The 22797-nt window shown below is 39.4% G+C and overlaps 2 protein-coding genes across 2 annotated transcripts in view; one reads left to right on the forward strand and one right to left on the reverse strand.

Moving 5' to 3' along the window:
* Positions 1–5652, forward strand: part of PGM5 (phosphoglucomutase 5) — a 60320-nt gene extending 54668 nt beyond the window's left edge. The window contains exon 11 of the mRNA XM_015848859.2: positions 4103–5652. Within this exon, the coding sequence (XP_015704345.2) occupies positions 4103–4192 (90 nt within the window). The 3' untranslated portion in view covers positions 4193–5652. The remainder of the gene's footprint in view (positions 1–4102) is intronic.
* A 1811-nt stretch (positions 5653–7463) lies between these two features.
* On the reverse strand, positions 7464–9073 carry TMEM252 (transmembrane protein 252). The gene is made up of 2 exons (XM_015848862.3): positions 8733–9073; positions 7464–7805 (listed from the first exon to the last, which is right to left on the reverse strand). The coding sequence occupies exons 1-2, from the start codon at positions 9008–9010 to the stop codon at positions 7556–7558; spliced, it is 528 nt and encodes a 175-aa protein (XP_015704348.3). The 5' UTR covers positions 9011–9073; the 3' UTR covers positions 7464–7555.
* Positions 9074–22797: the final 13724 nt, after the last annotated feature.

Consider the following 22797-nt stretch of genomic DNA (forward strand, 5'->3'; position numbering starts at 1 on the left):
GTCTAGCTCAAGCACAAGTTTTTTCTTGTTGTTATTGTAAACTGATCTTCACAGATGCAGAGTGGCTGTCCACAGAATGTGGCTGAAACTGTTCCCAATAGGAGCATAAGTTGTTCTCTGAATAGGGATGAAATCATCAGTAGCTATTAATGAATATAGGGTCTCTCAGAACTTAGTTACTATCTTATTTTAGTAGCATCTTCTGAAGATTGTTAGATGTTTGTTAGCTAAAGAATCACTGTAGTAGCAGCAACTACACAAGAGTTGTTTCATTGTGCATTTGTCCAAAAAAGCAAACTAATTAAAAATGTAATTGGAATTGAAAGTGTCTTCATCATCTGAAGCTGAATTTCTGAAAGAACGTTTGAGTGTCAGCAGAGAAATTTTTTTTTTTTGGGTGGACCATGGAATGTAGATAAAAGGATTAAGATGATACATATCTTGATGCTATATATATGTAATGTAATGACTGTGTGAAGGGATTGCTTCTCTCTTGCAAGCATGACTTTGTGCAAGAGCAGAGAACTGGAATCAATAGCATGTAAGTCCTTTTCCCCAGCATCATTTAATAGTGATAAAATTATAAGTTTCTATATGGTTCTGTCAAAATACTGTTAACAACCTCTAACCACAAGTTCAGTTTATTAGAGTTACAGCTTCTCTGTTATTTTTGAAACACTGGATCTTTTAACATGGCAATTGCTGGATATTTATATGTCATTTGAAGGTTTTGTATTAAGTCTTACCCTTACTACTTCAATTCTTAAGCTTTTCTCTGAAGGCATGTGAAATAAGGAGTTTTATATCTATTTGATTGCACCCTAGTGTAGTACATTATATGCATGCTACTCAGATAATTTGGCTTCCAGATCTGCCAAAAGCCTTCCTGTGAACAGCTTTCAAATCAGTTGGAACTAGAATGAGTAGTTTGTTTTTGTGTTATGTTGGAAAAATATATCATATGGCAGTAATTATGAAATATTCTATGACTCAAGAAAATGAGTTAACTTAAGTTTCAGTCTGGACTATTTGAAATACTAGAAAAGAATCTTTTGACAAGAGATATTTCCTAACACCACCCAGTTTTCATTTTCCTCTTGTATTTCCCACCCCTTGTACACGTTATCTTCCACTGCTGGGGCAGAACAGCTGTCCTTCTGAGTCTTACTGTAGTTTTATTTGAGTTTGCAAACAGTAGTTAGTAGTTAGACATAGATAATGAGGTGGTAGAAATATCAATTCCCTTTTCTCGTCAGCGTGTTGCATCATTGTATTGAAGTCAACATGATCAGTTCTGTAAATGTTCCAGACGCAGACAGGTTGTTCCACAATTGACCAGGTTATTCATGTGGCTTAAGATCTTCTAGGACCAATGACTGCGGCATAAATTTCCAGAGACTGCTGCTTTTTTGGAATGCAGGACCTGGCAGTTGTAAGTCCATGGGGCAGGCACACCGAGCTCAGCTGAGGGTATAGCCCTTGATATATCAGCCCATCAGAAGATCTAGTATAGTGCTGTCTGCTTGTTAATTCAGGAAAGGTCAGGCCTGAATCTTCAAGGCTTATCAAAGTTTATAAAACAGTAATAACACCACCTAGCAAGTATAGCTTTCAGTGACTTCAGTGTACAAGCATGTTTTTCTCAAAGCTACCTTGAGGAACTGGAAAACTACTTTAATTGACACTAAAAATGAAGGACCAACAGCTGAAGAGGTAGAATTTTGGATTTGACTGCAGCTTTTAGAAAGGGAAAGTGCAAAGTTGGACTTGGCATATCTCCTGTCATGGCAGAATTCCAAACATTGAACTGTAGTCCTTCTTTGAAAACTTCATGCTGTGCTGCATTGTTTATCTCTCTTTAATTGGAACAGTTGTTCTAGGAAAGTGAATTGTGCTGAAATATGCACTATTCCAGCTCTGCTTAGAAATCTTTAGCATTATAATTTCGGAATATTCTGAAATAATTATTGTCCAAAGGGCAATATTTGTTATTAGTAATTCAGGTGCCTACATGCCCATGTACCGTAAGTCACATAAAGGCTTAGGTGATGGATAGCTCAGCAGTACACTCTTCAAGTGACTAATTCAGGTGGCTTTCTTTTGCCCTCCCTGTGGTACCAGAGTACGAGGAGCAAATGGATTAGTGCTTCATGTTTTAAAGTAATGACATGTACATAAGTAACTGACCCCCTGTTTGGAGTGTTACACCTTGATCATTCACTCGGATACATTTACAGCTGGGGGAGACCAAAATTATGCTGATGAACTTGTTGCTGTATGCAAAATGCAGATAAATACATTAAGAGAATGTAAGAGCAGAAATGTGAGAACTCTGAAAGAGTACAATAGTTACTTGTGTTCACTAGAACACTTTGTGTCCTGATGTTACTGCCATTCTATGATTTGTCTGTTCTGGATAATTTCTGCAAATTTCTTTCCACTGATAAAACTGATAGGGCAACTTGTTTTTGAGACTTAGAGTGGACTGAGAAATGTGAACTTAACACCTATGGAGAATGAGCACGCCCAAGTTATGTAAAACTCACCTAAATTTGGTTTGGCATGTTCAGCTTTTCATCTCTCCATCCTTGTTGTTCTGCTCTGCTCTTACCATTTTTAAAATAATGCACTTTTTTAACATCTGCAAGATGAAGAAAGTGTAGTTGAGGCAAATGAGAGGGCAGAACTAAAATAAGTTTTTATCTGTTGACAAGTATGATTGTAAGCAGCAGAATATTTCAATGATAATTGGAACCATTTGGCTGAAGAACAGCAGCTAAGATATTTTTGTAAATGGGTGTCACATGATTTGATTTTGTTTTTTGCTCAAAGCACTGAGTAGTGCTTTGTTTGTTTTGGTGGTTGTTGTTTTTTTCTCTCAGTGTTCATTTGTTTAAGAAATGAGGGCCAAGTAAAGCTATATCAGTATGGTTTTTTTCCTTAAATTTTCCTGTACTTTTTGGAATAAATAGGTCAGAGTGTTCTCAGGGGAGTGACAGAGGAAGTTCAGATGTTTCTCTCTTCTTTCAGTTCTCCTTAATCCATGGCGTGGGATGGAAGGAATGATACAGTCCTTCTATATCAGCACTATTTACTTCAGCAAGATTTGCTCACGATGTGCTTTTTGAACAGTGATGAATCAGACCACTTACATTTGTACTTACTGTGTACACCCATTTGTTGCCAGTGACATGCAAGGTGTTGCTTCACGACTCTGCTTGCAAAGTTGGTTTGTCTCCTCACACTTTTGTTTAATAGTCTGACCATTAGTACAGGTAAAGCAAACACCACATATTGTCAGAAACGGCTCTGTGGCAAATGGATTTAAAGAACTGGTTACACTGAGCTTCTGAAGAGATCTGGGGTTAAGTGTGTGTTTAGAGTGACTGATTTGATTTTTAAAGTGGACAGATTTAAAGCTGGAACACAGTTTGAGGCAAAAGAATAACTTTTGAGAGTCAGAAAATTAAAGTATTAGTTTGGCAGTGAAATATATAGTTATCTGAAAATAAAGTTCTTTGCACAAAACTCATCTTCTGTCAGTTCATCCTTCCGTATGATATAATTAAGTGGGAGAAGAGTCAGTTATTAGTTGAAAAATCATCTTTTACTTGGTTTTCATATGGTCCTATCTTGACAGTTATCTGCACGCACCAATCTGAGCAGTTTTGTGTGTAGAGCCACTTAGTACAGTCAGTAGCCCAGAACTTAGAGTTCTTGCTGTTTTTCTTGCTTTCCTAGTTAGTACATCACTCATCAGAATAGAAGTAATTATACCTAGGTGATATCTACGCTACTTCATACAGTAGATTTCACAAGAGCTGCTCTGTTCCTGTTACACTGAGATGTGATTACTGTGGTGTATTTACTGGTTTCTCTTTTAAGCATAGCATTAAGTATAATCAATGTGAAACTTCACAAAACTTGCTTGGCATGACTCCACTGTCAAGTACACGACGTAGTACAAGTGCATCAAGTCTTTAATGATTATTTAATGATTTACTACTGTTAGTTAAAAAATACTGTGTTAGGAGGGGAATTTAAATAATGTGTCTCTTGATATTTCTGCCGTATGAAACTCATTTCATTTCTTCCTTTTCAGGCTGTGCTAAGTCCTCTTATAGCGATCGCACTGAAAATATCACAGATCCATGAGAGGACAGGGAGAAAGGGACCCACTGTCATCACCTGAACCTGCGGAGGATTGCTAAACCAGGGCCAAAAGAGGAACAGCGAGGAAGAGACAGGACTTTGCTGAAATCTGTTAGCTGTTTGTGCCTTGTTTGGTTTAATAACTTTTCTTGGGGATAGAGGGAGGTGAAATGAGAAATTCAATGTCATGTCAAACATATTCAGTTACACTGATCTCCAAAGACAGTAGTGTATTGACTTCTTTGTTTTACCTGTAATATCTTTATTTCAGATAACAATGTAACCACAGAAAAAGGCCTTAACTCCTAAATGTTGCCAGCAATGTGACAGAAAAGGCAAACTGCTTATTTTTGAATACTATGATAACAGCTGGGGGAAATTTCAGTTCTGGAGAGAGGGGGAGAGGCTGCAAAGCAAAGACATGTTTGGGATCCCAGTCTCCTTACTGTTGGTTTACAGAGACGTATGCAAAACATGTCTGGAGCCCAAGGGCTCTGTGCTAGGCTTTGCAATGTGTGCATTTTCTCATCACTTCTCCAGTCTCTCACATTGCTTACAGATATACGCTGGCGGCAGTGTTGTATACACACTTGCACATGCTCCCAAAGGCAGTGTCATCCCATATTTTTTTACCCCTGCTTTTAAAGCATTATCAGTCCTACTTGTGCTTTTGCATTTTCCTGATTTTTGACTCTTTTGAGGCAGTTGTGCTGTAGAAGCTGATTGTGTCCTTGCACAGCAGTATGTTGGGTATAGCATCTTGGCTGTCTTCTGCAATATTCCTCGTGCCAGATGATGGTACTGGAGCTTATCATGTTTGAAAGGCAATTGCTTCAAGTTCAGCAATTTTACATAAAGAAGTTATGATGGAAGTTTTTAAAGTCTTTGCAATAGTCGTGTTCCACTTAAAAGAGAGTGGCAAGTGAAGTGTGTAGTGAAGAGGAAACGTAAACAAACACTAATGAATTACACAGAAATAACTTGTATCACTCAGCAGCTGGACTCAGCTTTTGTTAGTTCTTTTCTTAGAGTGGATCATGAAATAAAAAGTTAGGGAGTGCCAAGAGTGAAGAGATGACCTGGTATAAATCTGAGAAGGACATCTGGGGATATAGACATTAGCATTTTTCTGCTTGTGAAATGATGCTGCAGTTCTAGCTACAGTACTGTGCTCTGCATAACAACTCAAAGACTTTATGCATGTGACTTGTTTGAAAGCTTTGCTTCCTTGGGAACAGTGTGGTCACTTGTATGATTTGTTAAGGTGGCTTTGTGCCGCCTGCCTCTTCGCAGTGTGTTTCATTTCATTGTGGTTGTCAAATCTAATGCAATTTATATAACATTGCAGCAAAAGGAATTGTTTTGATTTCTTTCAACACTTCTGTCAGAAAATTTCTATGACACTGAGTACACAATAAAGAGAAATGCTATATTTCTGTCTTGTTGGCAAGACACACTGCACTTTCAAGCATCCTAATAAAATTGCTTTTCATACAGTTACACTGTCTTCTTGATTGACTGTAAACAGATGAGGCAGTCAGAAATGGGACACCTCTGCTGCTGCTGTTGGTTCACAGTTTTATCAAGTCTAGAAATCATAAGGTTCCTGTGTTGTTCAGCTGTGATGGTGTGAGCAATTTACTTGGACAATAATTTTCTCTCTCAGAACATGATATTTTTCTGTCGCTGATATTTTGTATCTGGTATTTTTGTCTGTCACTAATTAGCAAACAACTTTGAGAAATGGAGAGAGAAAGATAAAGGAAATAAAGGTACAAGGGAGCATAGTCTAAGAGCACTTATATACAGTATTAAAGAAAACTGTCTATAGTTTCATCTGCTTATTGATAATACATTAAATTAACTGTGCTGATGATCTAGGTGTGATCTAACCATGATAGGTTGTGGAGTCTCTCTGGAGATACTCAAAACCCTCTTGAATGTCTTCTTATCCAACCTGCTGTTAGGAACCTGCTTTAGCATGGTGTTGGACTAGGTGATCTCCAGAGGTCCCTTCCAATCCCTACCCCTCCAATCACAGATTCTGTGATTCTGTGACATATTTCTTATCTAAAATTACCGACTACAGTGGCCTGGATGCAAATTTTCTTCTGTGATTTTGCAGAAGGAAGGAAGGAAGCATGTAACAGAGGAAGGATGAGTCCAAGCTTGTCCTCTTTCCAGTACTTTTTTCTTTATAACTATGAATCCCATCTTTATTTCTCACAGCTCTTAAACAAGAGCAACTCTAAAAGCAAGTGCTTTTAGAGAGCTCAGAGAGGGGCCTGGGCAGGGTTTTCCACCATTGCTGCTTCCCTCTGAGGAGCTGTGTGCCTAACCAGGATTGTCTGTTTGGCAGTTAGGAAGTATAGCAACTACTAAGGCTTTGTACAGTGTACTTTCCTTTAACCGTGGGCACCTTGTGTCGTACAAGTGAATACATGGCATTGGTTTTAAATACAAAATTTATTCACAAATTCGGTAGTAAATTAGTAAGTACTAGTACTTCAAAATAAAACAAGTAGCTTCAACAGTATGTGCTACAAAAATACTCAGTTACTACAAATGTTACAAATTCCAGACTAAAGCTGGTGAATTAGTAGGTTTCCGAAGTCAGCTATTGTTATAAAACCACAAATTAGGACTTTCAGCCAAAACTCCTTAAGAGACACAGACACTGAGGAACAGTAACAGCATGAAGCTCCTTAAAATCATAGAATGGTTTGGGTTGTAAGAGACTTCACTGATCAAGTTTAAAGGCTCCTGCCACAGGCAGGGCTGCCAGCTGCTAGATGGGCTGCTCAGGCTGCCCAGGGCTTCATCCAGCCTGGCCTTGAACACCTCCAGGCATGGGGCATCCACAGACTCTCTGGGCAGCCTCTGCCAGCACCTCACTTCACTATGAATGAAAAACTTCTCTGACATCTAATTTAAATCTTCCCTCCCTTAGTTTAAAAGCATTTCCCCTTGTCCTATCATTGCAAAACAGGGTTTTAAACAAGATTTCCCCCCTGTTTATAATCTTCCTTTAAATACTGAAAGGCCATAACAAGGCATCCCCACAGCCTTCTTTTCTCCAGACTGAATAAGCACAGTTCTCCCAGCCTGTCTCGATGATACTCCATCCCTCGGGTCTGGATTACTGTTACGTTTCTTTCAGAAGGATTTGCAGTTACACCCAACACTGTAAGGGACAGGCTGTCAGAGCTGCAGTGCTCACACCTAGTGGGAGGGGTAGGGGTTTTCTCTTACCCACTGCAGGCTGCGCAGTAACAGCAGGGCGTATCTCTTGACTCATCCTACCTATGCTCTCCTGAACACAGCCAACAGCTCGTTTGCTCTCTTCTAAGTCCCTTGGTAGTGTTACGCAAAGGTGACTATTCCCATGTGAAAAGCACTGTGATCACATTGGGTGGCAGCTCCTTGAGGCATCTGGCTCCTGCGCTGGGCTGGAGGCCTGGCAAGGTAGTTCATATGGTGGGGGCTGCTCTGGCTCACTTGTCTCACTGACAGACTCTGTGCTGCTCTCGCTGTACAGCGGCGGTGGAATGTTGATGACTTCTTGCTCTTTGGGTGCAGAGGCCACAGGTAGAGGGAAGGTCTGCTTCTCAGGGTCAGTGCTGTCTTCGTAGGATGGGGGGTAGAAATCAGGCCTGAAAGAAAAACAGCAAAACAAAATGAAATGCATCATTGCTAAACATGAATTGTCTCTGAGTGCTTGGTGAGGAGCTATCAGCTGTGTTTCCAAAGTTTAGTTGAGGCTTAAGCTGTACATGAAAAACCACACAAGGTTCAAGCCGTGCAATATGTAAGTGCAATGGAACTGACATAGCTGGGCTCATTACCCATGTCTTTCTCCACAAACTTTTTTTCATTAAAACAAGAAATTCAGAGACATGAGAGAGTTCCCATGTATGACATGCAAACACATATTTCAGCAAGTGCAAGAGAGAAGTTCGATTCAAAAAAAGAGAGGGATCACTGCCTGAAAGTAGATTATTTATTTAGTAGCACAATAATAGTTATCTTCCACAGTTTTAAATTACACACTGCATGTTCCTGCTTATCTAATCAAAATTTGCTGGATGCTGTATGCAGAGTGCTTTCAGAGTACCCACTGCCAGTGTTTCTGGTGTGGTTTCCACAACAGTCTGTGAAAAGTAATCTCTATCCAGTGAACCTGTAAAATACACTGCCAGGCCCAGCACCAGTCAGCATAAGAAACTGTCTCTCAGAGCATCAGACTTTGCTCCTAAATAGTGGGGTCAATTATGCAATAATACATTAGCTAGGACCATGTAGGGAGCTGTAGCTCACTGCATAACCTCCTTGAGCTATAATAGCCATATGGGAGCAAAGCCCGCACCGCAGAACCAGTGAAGTCAATCGCAGTGCAACTAGTGATACTCTGGCAGGATCTCCATTGCTGTCAGTGAGGCTGTACCTGCTCCTTCTATGCATGGATTTGGAGCTTTCTGTGCCTTGTGTATTTCTGTGTATTGCACTTCTGTTCTCACTGCATCTTTAAAACCAAGCATCTCTTCCCCCTCATGCATGGGCAGCAGTATCGTAGTACATACCTGTCTATGGTGCTGACACGGAGCTCTGCAAGGCCAGGGTTCCTCACGAAGATGCTGCTGAGGACCCTATATTTCATGGCTTCATGGACTGTGCTCCAGAAAATGCCAGCCACAAGGAGCACGAGCCCCAGAGCTAACAGGCAGTAAGCAACCAATGGGTTATTCCCACATCTGCATGCAGAGGAACCTGTGTAAATGCAAAGGACTCCCAGACAAATGATGGAGAAACTGAGTAGGAGCACACAAAGACGAATAAGGGAAAAAACAACTTTTTTCATGTTTCCCAGCAGACACAAAGCTCCTGCCCGCTGTTTGTTTGCTGTCGGTCTCAGCTGTGCGTCTCATCGTTGCACAGCAGTATTTTATACACTTCAGGAATGACTGGCCTTTGGACAATTAAGAGAAACAAGCCATTTTAAGATACTCATTAACTCTGCAAGACACTCATAATCTCTTCCAAGATTAATTTGTAATCTGAACCTACCGACGGGAAGCAAATGAACTTCCTGCATTGGTTCTTTGCCACTGCTATCTCTGGAGTTCTTCTGAATTGCTGCATTCATCACAATCAGCAGTGGCTTATGCAGTTTGCTGGCTGGTGAATGACAACTTCTGTATCTATCTGTCTTAACAAGAACAACAGCAACAAAAGAAACACAAAGCACTGCTCAGATGCAGATAAGGGCAGAGAGAGTGCCAAGCTAATTTATGGCTGATATGATAAACCAAGTGAAGTGATTCAAGTGCTTCCCGCCCTTCAGGGCCTTCTCAGATTCCCTTCAGGTTGTAATTCCTGTCACCTCATTGTATTTTCCGATACAGGTGTTCAGGATTCATGTTCACATATAGTTTCCTGAAACTCATGCTCACCTGTGGTTTCCCTTACTGTATGCTCTCTGTTCAGTCATTCAGACAAGGAAATAACCTTCCCACTGATTGATTATGCTCTTGTCAGCATCTGGTATGAGAACGTCACAGATTAATATCTCATTGTGAACAACAGCAATTCACAGAAGTACCTGAATACACCAAAGCTCCAGAAGGCCTCAGATGCAGAAATCTGCCATACACATTCCACTGAGGTGCCTTGTGCCTCTGATATCTGTCCATAAATCTTTGTGTGATGCAACTAGGGAAGCAGATGCTTACTGTCTGCTTATCTCTATGGTGCTATGCCAGGTGGGTCTGGCCTGTACCACCATATGGGCAAAGGCTCTCGCTGCTCACCCCAGACAGGAGGTAGGTTAGTTCAAAGTATTCCTAGGCTTGCCACCATATTTGCCTGCAGACACCAGAAGGAAAGATGTCCACAGTTCACATTCAGGCTGCCAATTGCACTGGAGCAGCATTTCAGTGTGTGGATACATGGACACAACACTGTTTACAAGTGTTTATCTAAGGGATTCAGCACTGTGTGCTAAGCTATTTTCTACTTAATAATAATAATAATAATAATAATAATAATAATAATAATAATAATGAAGTTTACCCTGAAATTAGAAATTACAATGCACCTTAACCTAATGTCACGTTAATTTTCCAGTCCTCATAATATGGAAAACTCCTCCATATGTGCCTCTGAATTGCATATATTTTGTAATGAGCAGTAATGTTTTGTCTTTGTGGTACTGTGGCTTATGGTCAAGCTTGCTCAATTTGAGCTCTCCCATACCCAGTTTCCATCTTAGACAAATGAGAGAGGAGTGTTGTGTATTGGTGCTTTTATCACAGAAACACAGAATTGTCCAAGTAGGAAGGGACCCTTAAAGGCCGTCTGGTCCAACTCTCCTGCAATGAACAGGGACACATACAGCTAGACCAGGTTGCTCAAAGCCTCATCTAGCCTTGAATGCCTCCAGGGATGGGGCATCCACCACCTCTCTGGGCAACCTGTTCCAGTGCCTCACCGTCCTTACAAAAAACATCTTCCTTATATCCAGTCTACAGCACCAGTCCCAGTACTGACTCAGGACAGATGCCACCCATCACTGATCTCCATCCAGACGCTGAGCCACTGAGCATCACACACTGGGTATGATCTCACAACTAGTTTAATGGCCTTCAGTTCCCATGAGGGGGAACTGTTTATAAATATGTAAGTGTGGAAGTCAAGGAAATGGAGGCAGGTAGTTTTTGGTGGCTAATGGGAAATTCCACACAAACACAAAGAAGTACTTGTCAGAGTAAATGTGATAGTAAATCTATATCTAGATATGTATGTACATGCTGTACCTATGCAGACATAGATAAAAGAGGGAAATGCTCCTTCAGAGGTAACACCTGCTGTAATGTGTGCTAAGCTGCTCTCCGAGAGAGGCTGTCAGCAAACTTGTTTCCTCAGTCCTGTCAAGATAGAGCCATGCTGGACAATGTCAGAGTTGCAGTTTGCCCACCTGGCACCCCACAGGGATGGGGAAGCCAACAGAGTAAACAAACACTCTGTGGCTTCACTGTGGCTCAGAGCATCTTCCTGAGATGGTGCACAGTCACAGTAACTGCACAGGAGTTCCTGTGCAGCAGTGCAACTTACTTCACACTTGACCATCATATTGAATGGGTACCTGAAAGGCTGAACAACTAAAATGCTACATATCTGCAGTCTCAGCTAAAGTTATTTTCTCTCTGAACATCCTGATTCACAATCACTTTAGAGATTAGGATCTGAGACACCTCTCAGCTACAAAAATGAGACTAAGCTATTTGTCACAGCAGGTTAGTTAAACCATCTAATTGTTTAATTAAACACTTCTATTTAATTAATTAAACATCTTAGGCAGGCAATTGAACACCTTGAAAATGACCTATGAGTCATGATGCTTTGCTGTGCTCCACTGGTGAAGTTACTGAGGTAATGCTTCTTCCTAATGGAGGCAGAAACAGGGCTCAGCATTAATGCAGCTCTTCATTTGTATTCTTCTTGCAGAGAAAGCTGTAAGACAGCAGATCCCTGCCCTGGCAGATACTGACTGCTGAGTCATTTGGTAGAGATCAGGAGCTGGCCCTAAAGGATTTGCAGTCCTCCTGGTGTGAAGGGGCACAGGCAGACAGGGTGGAGCAAGCGCTTTTGGTACGCTGCCACTTTTATCATACAAAGTTTGTGAGGTTTCATCTCACTTCCTACTCCTAATCTTTACGAAGGTTTAAACCTTTCCAGAGATTTTAAGGAGAGCAGGCTCCTTAATAGATGTGTTGATGAACAAGCAGTGAGTGGACAACATGGTGTTCTCCTTTTTGATGCAGTGACGAAGGAGGAATGGAGCTCTTGGCCTGGGGAATCTGCAGGCCTGACAGCTGTTCTGCTTTTGTGGGTCTTTTTATTTTTGCAGGCTGTGGGAGTCTGCTGGTTTCTGCAAGGTTAAGTCAACATCCACAAGCTGTTGGTATCTCAAGCTTGAACACAGCAGTTTATTTTGAATCACTGCATCTTACAGAGTCAGCAAAGATGAAGGATGAGAGGCTGGAATAGCCCCATAATATAATTTTCAGGGTTCTGTTATTTTTCTTTTTCTTTCTTTCTTTCTCTCTCTCTCTCTCTCTCTCTCTCTCTCTCTCTCTTTCTTTCTTTCTTTCTTTCTTTCTTTCTTTCTTTCTTTCTTTCTTTCTCTCTCTCTCTCTCTCTCTCTCTCTCTCTTTCTTTCTTTCTTTCTTTCTTTCTTTCTTTCTTTCTTTCTTTCTTTCTTTCTTTCTTTCTTTCTTTCTTTCTTTTTCTTTCTTTCTTTCTCTCTCTCTCTCTCTCTCTCTCTCTCTCTCTCTCTCTCTTTCTTTCTTTCTTTCTTTCTTTCTTTCTTTCTTTCTTTCTTTCTTTCTCTCTCTCTCTCTCTCTCTCTCTCTCTCTCTTTCTTTCTTTCTTTCTTTCTTTCTTTCTTTCTTTCTTTCTTTCTTTCTTTCTTTCTTTCTTTCTTTCTTTCTTTCTTTCTTTCTTTCTTTCTTTCTTTCTTTCTTTCTTTCTTTCTTTCTTTCTTTCTTTCTTTCCTTTCCTTTCTTTCCTTTCTTTCTTTCTTTCCTTTCTTTCTTTCTTTCTTTCTTTCTTTCTTTCTTTCTTTCTTTCTTTCTTTCTTTCTTTCTTTCTTTCTTTCTTTCTTTCTTTCTTTCTTTCTTTCTTTCTTTCTTTCTTTCTTTCTTTCTTTCTTTCTTTCTTTCTTTCTTTCTTTCTTTCTTTCTTTCTTTCTTTCTTTCTTTCTTTCTTTCTTTCTTTCTTTCTTTCTTTCTTTCTTTCTTTCTTTCTTTCTTTCTTTCTTTCTTTCTTTCTTTCTTTCTTTCTTTCTTTCTTTCTTTCTTTCTTTCTTTCTTTCTTTCTTTCTTTCTTTCTTTCTTTCTTTCTTTTTCTGTTACTTTATTTTCTTCATTGTTCATTCCTGGCCTCTTTCAACTCCCCTTTTGCATGTCAGCTCTGCTGTTTAATTGGCAATGAGTACCACAGTCTGGATGAGTAGATTTCCTTTTTCTCTTACATAACAGGAAGAAACTTGCTGCTAATGAGGGTCAGGTGGGAAAAGGGAGTATCTAGGACAGAGTAAAGGTTGTGGAGCAGAACTGGCTGAAGACCAAGGTCAAAAGGTAGCAGTCCAGACGCACAAAAAGCAATTTTGAGGAAGTCCGACTGGAGATGAACTTAATGGATGTTCCACCATACGATTTGACCACAGAGACTATTTTGCAATCAACATTTCACTTGAAAAGGTCATTGCTCACCATGTATCCTGTTGAAACCTGTAATGCAGTTTATACACTAACTGTTTTTTTAGAATTATGCTGCTCAAAAAGAAAGCTGTGAAATCATAAATGTGTTAAGGAAAGTTGTGTGACATACAAGCACAGCCTCTGTTGATATATTTTAAATGAAAAACTTTAAAAATAAAATAAAATAAAATAAAATAAAATAAAATAAAATAAAATAAAATAATAAAATTTCAAGAAAAAACTTTAGTGGAAATACGTGGGATATAACAGAAGCAGTCGGTAACCCATGGTAGTATGTAAGATACTACCACATTACAAGTCACAGGTGTTGATGCTACTAAGAAGTGAAATTTTACCAGAAATTTGAATTTTTGTTCAAGTTTGAAATGTGTTACCTTTAAAGAAGTGAAAACTCAGAATTCAAACAAGACTTTTTCCTCTGTTCTGTCACCCCTGACAGACATGATTTATTGGAAAGAAGTAGTTAAAGGATATTGCACAACAGTAATTCAGTAGAGCAGTGGGTCTCTCTGGGCAGTTCTAGTTTTCATTTAAAAAAATGCATCTCAGGGCATGGGAATTGATGTTAACCGCTGCAGATGTAGCCTTTTCTCCATACCATACCTGCATTATTTATAATGGTTTTGAGAGGTTATGAGAGTTTAAGACTCAACGAGAGCAGAAGTATTATGAAAATTAAAACTGTATTTCACAACCAATCCCCAGCTTGAGAAATGTGAACGTAGAAAGGTGAACTCCATCAGTACTATCTTTTGACTTTGAAGATGTGACGTTATGAGGTCCAGCTGTGAATCGTGAATGATGATGGAACTGCATAAGAGCCACTGAGTTTAATGTATTCCAGAGATGCTCAAAAGAGGCATTAAATTATTGGATCGAGAATACTAAGTTGTAGGATTTTGAGAATTTTCCCTAACTGAAGTATACAACAGAATGTGTCGGAACAAATGAACAATAAATACTGATACTTAAAGCAAGGAGAATTTAAACAAAAAGTTTTAAAATCACTGAGAAAACCTTTAAAAGCTTTAACAAAGGTTTTAATTTGCATTTTGGTTTCTTGTGTATTTTCTGGTATTTGTCCTGAATTTTAAAGCCAGGAGCTGTGTTTTGTTTGTTAATGAATGAAAGTTGGGATTGCTCACCTACTTACCCACTTGCCTGCTTAATGCTATTCTCATGTGGTGTAAGAAGATTCAAGACATATAGCAGCTGTGGTAACATTTTAGAGAGATGTTACACTGGAATCATAGTCAGAAAAATCAGACATGAGAAGGGACACGTTCCTATGTAATGTCAGATTATCTCTGCCTCATAAGATTGTTAATGGACCTACCAGAATTTGCTAAGAAAATAGAAAAAAAGAGTAAAAAGAATGAAAACTTTACTCAGCAGATATTATTCTTCCCCTTTCCATCTATTTCAGTTGAAAAACTGTTATATATGTAGAATCATAGAATGGCAAGGGTTGAAAAGGACCTTAAAAATCATTAAACCCCCTGCTGTGGACAGGGTTGCCAGGCTCTGGGCCAGGCTGCCCAGAGCCACATCCAGGTAGCTAGATAGATATAAAGATAATATGTAGGCTATGTTCTTCCTTGAGGAGCAAATTAGAAAAGAGGGATCTAAGAGAGAAAATTCAGGCATGCTGTATTTGTCTCATGCTCAAAGATACCAGATCTTACATGACAGCTAAGAACCTGGGAAAAGTCGTAAGCATCTGCACTACAATGAAGTGATAAAGTACCGTCTATAAAAAAATCTCAGGAGAAAATGTGCTGAAGGAGAAAAAGTACAAGCATTATTTTTTCATTTCCAAGTTTTTATCAAAAATCTTTCCATTTTTTTCTCTCTCTCCTACATTCTTCATTCACACAGAAGTCAACTATTCTAAGGGTAACGTTCTTTGCTTCTTGAATTGAGAGTTAAGGATAAAATACATTTTTATGCAAGGAATAAAGCAAGACATGTATGTTTTTAGCCTATTAGCCATTGGCAGCAGGAGCAAAGTCAGATCTTCAGACTTGGCTATAAGGCTTCATCAGTTTTGTCAAAAGTGAATTAAAAGTGAACTTTAGAGAAACAGCTGACAGCTCTTCTAACAAAGCACAGAAAGATTACAACCAGCTGCTTGTCTGTGCTGGATGGTTTAATATTAAAGCAAGAGTTCCCAATTGCTTTCAAATAAGGTTAAATATTATACTGTGATTAGTGTGGACCTTCTGAAATCCGTCTCTTTTGATGTCATTCAAACAGATTGGCTAAACTCTACAATCAGATGTCAGATAATAATGGATAGTTAAATTGCTATAGCTGCAACTTTTCAGAATGTTAAGTAATCAAAATTTGCCCTGGGAAAGATGAAAAGTTCCTGTTTTATGTAGATAGAATACACTGTGGCAGAGTTATAGCAAAACAACAAATTTTCCAGAGTAACAAAGTCTTCAAATCTTTTTTTACTAATAATTTTCAAAAGTGAATCAGGTGCTAGAAATGAAAAATATCTATATTTGTTTCTGTAATGTGTGATTTGTTGGAAACGGTTTATCCATCTCAGTGTTGAATCAAATGGACATTTGAGGAAGCCCCAGCAGTTCTGCTTGACTTCTCTGGTTGTTATCAGGAAGGACTAACATCAGCTTAGTTGAAAATTGACAGGATAATCATGAACTCACATATAATTCACAGTGGATAAACTGGTATTAATGGAGGAGAGGTACTGATGCCTCCTACAGTCTTAATTGTCTGCATTATGGCTGCACCACCCTGCCATCCATGACTGTCATCACCAGTATTCCTTTCCTCTTTTATCTCCCCTTCTTCTCATGCTTTCTGAAAACAACACAGAGCAAACTCTTGCTCTGACTTTTGACAGTATTTGTACGACTAATTGCAAATGCAAAGACACAGTTTATTCATTGAGAACTACATGTGCCAGAACAAGAGGTCACAAATGGGAACACAGGATGTTCCCTGAGAACACTGGGCAGCACTTCTATGCTGTGTGGTTGACTATACTCAGGCACAGGCTGCTCAGAGGCTGTGCAGTCTCCTCCTTGGAGAACCTCAGAAGCCACCTGAACATGGGCCTGGGCACCCTGCTGTGGATATCCCCTCTTGGGCAGGGATTGGTCCAGATAAACACAGAAGCCCCTATCAGCTTCCACTGTTCTGGGTGATTTTGCGGTGGTATGATCTTGAATGAGAAGCAGAGTTGAAATCCTGCACATTTATTCATCAGTTCCTATTTAATATTATGTAAAAATAATTTCACTTCCAGGACAATCCTATAGCTCTTCAATCTGCACAAGATGTTACAGAAGGGATTATGTCCATAACTCACAGTACCCAGTCACTGCCCTGGGTCCTTCTCAGCTCCTTCCTCCTTCTATTTCATGTAGCACTTGAGTTCAAAGGCATTGCCATCTACGTCAAGTAAGAAATTATGAAGAGCTGTCCCTCAAGTGGCCATAAGTGTGTCAAAAGCTTAGTGGTCAAAGTTAGAGGCCAAGGTCACAAAGGGAGCCTTGTGGTTGGTGTCTACTACAGGCTGCTGATGTAGAGTCTGCTGATGAAGCCTTCTTCCTCCACTTTTATGATGGTGTAACTGCATCAGTGGACAAGGGAAGAACCATTGATGTCATCTATCTGGACTTCATTAAGGCATCTGACATGGTTTCCTGCAACATCCTTGTCTTCAAACTGGAAAGATATGGACTTGATGGATGAACTGTCTCATAGACAAGGAATTGTTAGCAAGATCACACCCAGAGAGTGGTGTTTAGTGGTTCAGTGTCTGGAAGATCAGTAACAATTGATGTCCCTCAGGGGTTAGTACTGGGACTGGTGCTCTATACAATTTCCATCAATGACACTGACAGAGGGAAGAATCAGCAAGTCTGAGCATGACACCAGGCCGTGGAATGTAATGTTGATGTGCCCAAGGGATGGAATACCATCCAGAGAGACCTAGACAGGCTTGAGCCATGGGCCCAGGCGAACCTCATGATGTTCAACAAAGTCAAGTGCAAGGTCTTGCACCTGGATCCTGGCAACTCTCACTACAGTGCAAGCTGGGGTATGGAGACTTTCAAGGTCAGGCTAGGTGGGGCTCTGAGCACCTGATCTAGCTGTAGATATCTCTGTTCAGTGCAGGGGAGTTGGACTGGATGACCTTTAAGGGTTCCTTTCAACTCAAAAGATTCCATGATTCTACGGTATTTTTCTCCCTATACCCACTGCAATTTAAACCAGCAGTTTCAGATCTGACAGCAATTAAATGTTCCATTTTACCCTCTCCGTTATAATGCTTTCTAGTAAAGTTGGGTGAGTGTAGTCAAAATAATTGCAGTTAGACCTCTGATGCATGAGAAAAACCTAGGGGTTTGTTTGGCCTAGTGAGAGTGGGAATCCTAAAGCAGTCTTCCATCATGTGAAGGGAGGTTATGGAGAAGATAGAGCAAACTATCCTTGGAAGTGGGATTGTAACAGTAAGGAACCTATGAGAGCAGTGCAATTATGGGGAAAAGAACCAGAGAGACTCTCCAGCATCTGCCTTTCCTGATTTTTCAGGAATTTGCTAACTTTGCCTACTTTGGAACTTATCCCTACCCGGAGTAGAGTATTGGATTAGGTGACTTTCACAGGTGGCTTCTGATCCAAGTCCTTCCATTCTTCCACACTGTCTAGAAGGCAGCAATCTAGTACTTGGAGTATAATTGCAATTATTTATCATGGCAACTATGAACTATGCCAGGAAATTCAACTCCTAATACTCTCTACCAGCAAGCTTTCTTCTAATAACACACATTCATTCACTACAGAGATACTGTCTTGGAGACTGATGTTTATTGGTGCAGAAAGATAGAAGGCAATATTTTCTCAGATTTACAAGCTTGCAGAGTGCCACCTTTTATTTGTTTAAATTGACATGATGCAATAGCCTGCTATCTGTGTTCATCAGGTGAATTATTTAAATAAACCTTACGTGTTCCAGTATGTTATGTAACATTTATACTATCATCAAGAGCGTCTTACAAATAGGTTTGTTATTTCTAAACTGAACGTTTAATATCAAAAAATCATATGCAAATATGAGATTTTCTTAATGAAGATAGCTACATTTTAGAAGACAATATCCAGCTTGAAATTTTTTCAGGATTACTTTGTCTGTTTTTCTTGTCTTTTAGTTGACTTCATCCTGTCTGACAGGGACTCAGTTTCCTGAATTTTACAGACAGTGTGCATGGTTATTGAAAATGAGCACGCTTCTTCCCTTTATTCCCACACATTCACTGTATGTATCCTGCATAAGCAACTAGCACAGGTTGAGCTGTGCCTGAGCAGAGTTATTTGACCAGAGGACCTCCAGAGGTCCCTTCCAATCCCAACCATTTGTGGTTCTGCGATTCTGCAAACTGCAAGAAATTGGTACAGTCGTCTGCCCTCAATTTATTCTCCAGTACCAATTTCTTTGCTGCTTTCCTTGCCTCAATTCAATCTCATGTTATGAATTTATTCTCAACCATTTCCTCTGAAAATACTGAGGCTAGCAAAGGCAACCTACAAATCATCAGTAAAATGAAAAACATATCAGAAAGTCTAAGTATTCACAAGAAAGTACACCTAATAAATCTGTTGTTTTGGATATTGGAAACTACTCTTTTCTTTGAATTTTCATGTACAGAGCACTTCAACATACATAGAGGTCTGTATTAATGAGCAACATTTTAAATGTTATTCTTCTTCAGACTTCTGATATTCAGCAAATTCTGGAGCTTTGCTGAAAGCAAACACCGCTGTTTTTAAGAGGGAAATGAGAACTGCTTTGCCATTACTTGCTATCCTTCAATACAGAATGTGTGTACATAAGCTGAAAGACATTTATATAGATCCTTCATGTTATGGGGGACATAAAATTGAATTAAAACCCAGCTTTTTGATAATATTTCACTTTCCCAAATATTCCCATGGGTTAATATTTTTTGCTTATTGCAGAAGACAAGGTCAGTATCTGTCCTTAGTATCTAAAACAGACGATTGCTGTAATTTAGTAATTGCTGAAATTGCCTTGAGCTGATATCGTCTCAAATCGTTTTCTGATGTCAGGCCAAGCTTGAGTGCAAAGACATGAACACAGGTCCAGGCCATTGAAAGGAAATCAGACAGTGCCAGTATACAACATCTTGAATCACAGAATCATGGAATCATAGAATGGCTTGGGTTGGAAGGGACTCCAGGGATCATCAAGTTCCAACGCTCCTGCCACAGGCAGGGCCACCAACCTCCAATGTGGTACTATACCACGTTACCCAGATTTCCACCCAACCTGGCTCCAGGAATACACATTGCTATCACACAAAATTAAAACAACAACAAAAAAGTATTAAATAAAGAAAGGAAAGTAGCAAATTACTTTTTTAAAGCTAATCCCAGCAGATAAGCCTGTCTTCATTACAGCTAATTGTATGAAACAAGTGCTCAATTTATCATGTGAATTACAAAATAAGACTGAAGAAGCAAAGCCCACTAAGACACAAGGAAGACTTCTGTCTTCAGACTCTTAACAGCTGGCCAGCTGCTAGTATTTGATGCAGTAGTTAAGTCCCACAGGTACAGTTGTTCAGTATATTCTTAAGAGTAAAAAACAAAAAGCCAAACAACTACTTTTTCTTACTTTTTTCTCCTTAATTTTCAAAACAAAAAGTTTATCTTATATTTTGGTAGAATTAAATTTAAAACTAGAATGTGAACTGAAACTGAATCACTGCACTGTCTAAGTAAAATGTGAAGTCATGAAATCCTAGTTTAAGAGGTGCTTCTTCCAAACTCATCACAAGCTACTTGCACCCTCTCAATGGAGAGGATGAGTGTTGTTTTCTGTGTTACTCGTAGCTTCTTCTTTGCAGAATTGCAGAGACAGTTGTGATTTGAAGATGAGATGATGACCAGTGGGTAAAGAACTTTTAAGTAAGTAGGTGTATGATGAGGCTAGATTTGGATTCTCCAAGTCATCCCACAAGGACTGCTTGTTCATATGGATTTTAACAAACAGGGAAGTAGACTAAGGTCTGATTGTTGTAGAGATGTCCAGGAATGTTACTTATCTTGAACCCTCACTGTGATTCAAACTGCTGTATAGGTTAGAACTGTTGCAAGTCTTATTAGCTGCTATTTTTGTAAGGTTTCTCCTTGGAACAAAATATTCAGACACAAGTGTGGGTTTAAGCTCCAAAAGCCACAGACATGATCAGGCTGAATCAGTGGGAGGAGGAGAGCAGGGAACTCAGAGTACTGCCTTTTCACCAGCCATACAGCATCACATTCTGCCATTAACAGAATAGGAATAGGGATGGGATCACTTTAGTACAAAGACAAGGTAGGTTCCCTCTGCCCAGTAAGTCATCTTTTTGACACCAGAAGGATATCACCTTCTGATATATCCTATTATTCACACATTATCTCTGAAAGAAATAGAATGAGAGTATGGTTGAGGATGGCAGGGGCTTCTTGGTGTCCTCTGGCCCAACCCCTGCCCAGGCAGGAACACCTACAGCAGGGTGCCCAGGCCCATGTATATGTGGCTTCTGCACATCTCCAAGGAGGAGATTACACAGCCTCTGGGCAGCCTGAGCCACTGCTCCATCACCAGCATGAGACCATATACATAGCACACATATATAACCATTTAAAGAACAGCTGCTGTGGTTTACGCCTTTTTCCAGGTGTGGTTTGTGGTGATGGCCAGACTAGAATGCAAAATTAAATCTTGTGTTGCTACCTTCTGCAATGCAACTTTAAGGATTGTTATTATTATTATTATTAATTTTAATTTTTTATTTCTATCTACAACTCTGTAGCAACAAATCCTTCAGACTGTGTAACTTAAGGCCTCACCATGGAAGCCATTTCCTTTGTTATAACTCAAACACTTGAAATGCTTATGACAACCTTGGAGGCTTCGTTATGCTGTGTTTGCATATTTATCTCATGGAAATTATCTTACCATGATAAAAGCAAATCACCATATCTAGTGCAGTCTAATTACTCATCCATATGGAGGATATGGCCATGTAAAAAAAGCTTCCTCCTCAATCTCCTTACATGTATTGTTTTAATTAGGATTTTGTTCTTAACAAGATGGAAATTAAACGAAATGCTCCAGGTCAAGGCAATAAAAACAAACAAAGACTGCTTTGATATGATTTGAGCTTTGGAAAAACCTGATCATGAGAGTGTTTTATCTTCTGCAGTGAAGAAACAAATTGAGAATTAATTTTTCTCTTACTGTTTAGGGAAGTGTACGTCCATTTCAGGGGTTTAATTTCACTTTCCTGAATGGATGACAATATTTTTAACAATAATATAAATAACCTTATGCATTTTCAGTCACTTTATATATCAAGTAAACCAAACTCATCTATTCTCAACCCATGTTTCCGTACAGAACTGGTCTCTTTTCACTCCATACAGTTTCCCATCCAATAACTATAGTCTCAAGTGAATACTACAAGGCCGTGTACAAACACGAAGGCAAAAGTACCCTTGAACTGGTGAAATATCCATCCAAACCGAGAATAAAAGACCTCTGCTGCATGCAGCATGGAACTGAGACTGACCATTCACAGACAGAGAGTTATGTTCATAAGTGAAAGCCCTAAAGAACAGGTTAGCTAACTGTAACTCTTTTCCACTCTTTTAATCTTCTGGGATTTCAGAAAAGCACATGGCTTGCACAAAAAGGACAGCTTCCACTGTGACATGCTAATCTCTAAGAGGATGTATTTTATCTGACATGGAATCCATGATACTGAATTGCTGGCAGACGAAATGCACAATGAAATATATACATATACATACTCGTTTGCTGCAAGGGAAAATACTTATCTCTATCATACAGCAAGGAGATAGGTATGAAGAAGGATAAAGTCAGGGAAAGGTCAGAATGAGGGATGGTTTGAAACTAAGATGTAAAATGGGTGAAAAAAACAGGCAGTAGAGATAAATTCCATATGTTACTTACAAAAGAATACATTTAGTTTACAAAGAATCTGAATTTTGCTTTTCCTCCACATCTCAACAATTAGGCAGATGATGTTTGGACATGTAAATTGTATATGATTGTCTGAGAAATGCCTTTATTGGTATGTAATTTATAAATGACTGCTAAGAATGTCAGTGTCCAAGGTTTTGGGCTACAAGGCTACAAGGAAAAAGTGCTATATCCCCTTGTGGATGATTTTTTGCATATTTTAGCTAGCAAGGATCCTGCCTGTGCTCTGTTGGCCAAGTTCCTTAGTATGAAATGAGGCAGATGTCAGGGGTACACAAAAAAGTGTGTGATTTGTGTTAGCAGGGTTGATCA

The sequence above is a fragment of the Coturnix japonica genome, chromosome Z, assembly GCF_054131305.1.
Source record: "Coturnix japonica strain WE chromosome Z, WE-NBRP24, whole genome shotgun sequence".
Lineage (NCBI taxonomy): Eukaryota > Metazoa > Chordata > Aves > Galliformes > Phasianidae > Coturnix > Coturnix japonica.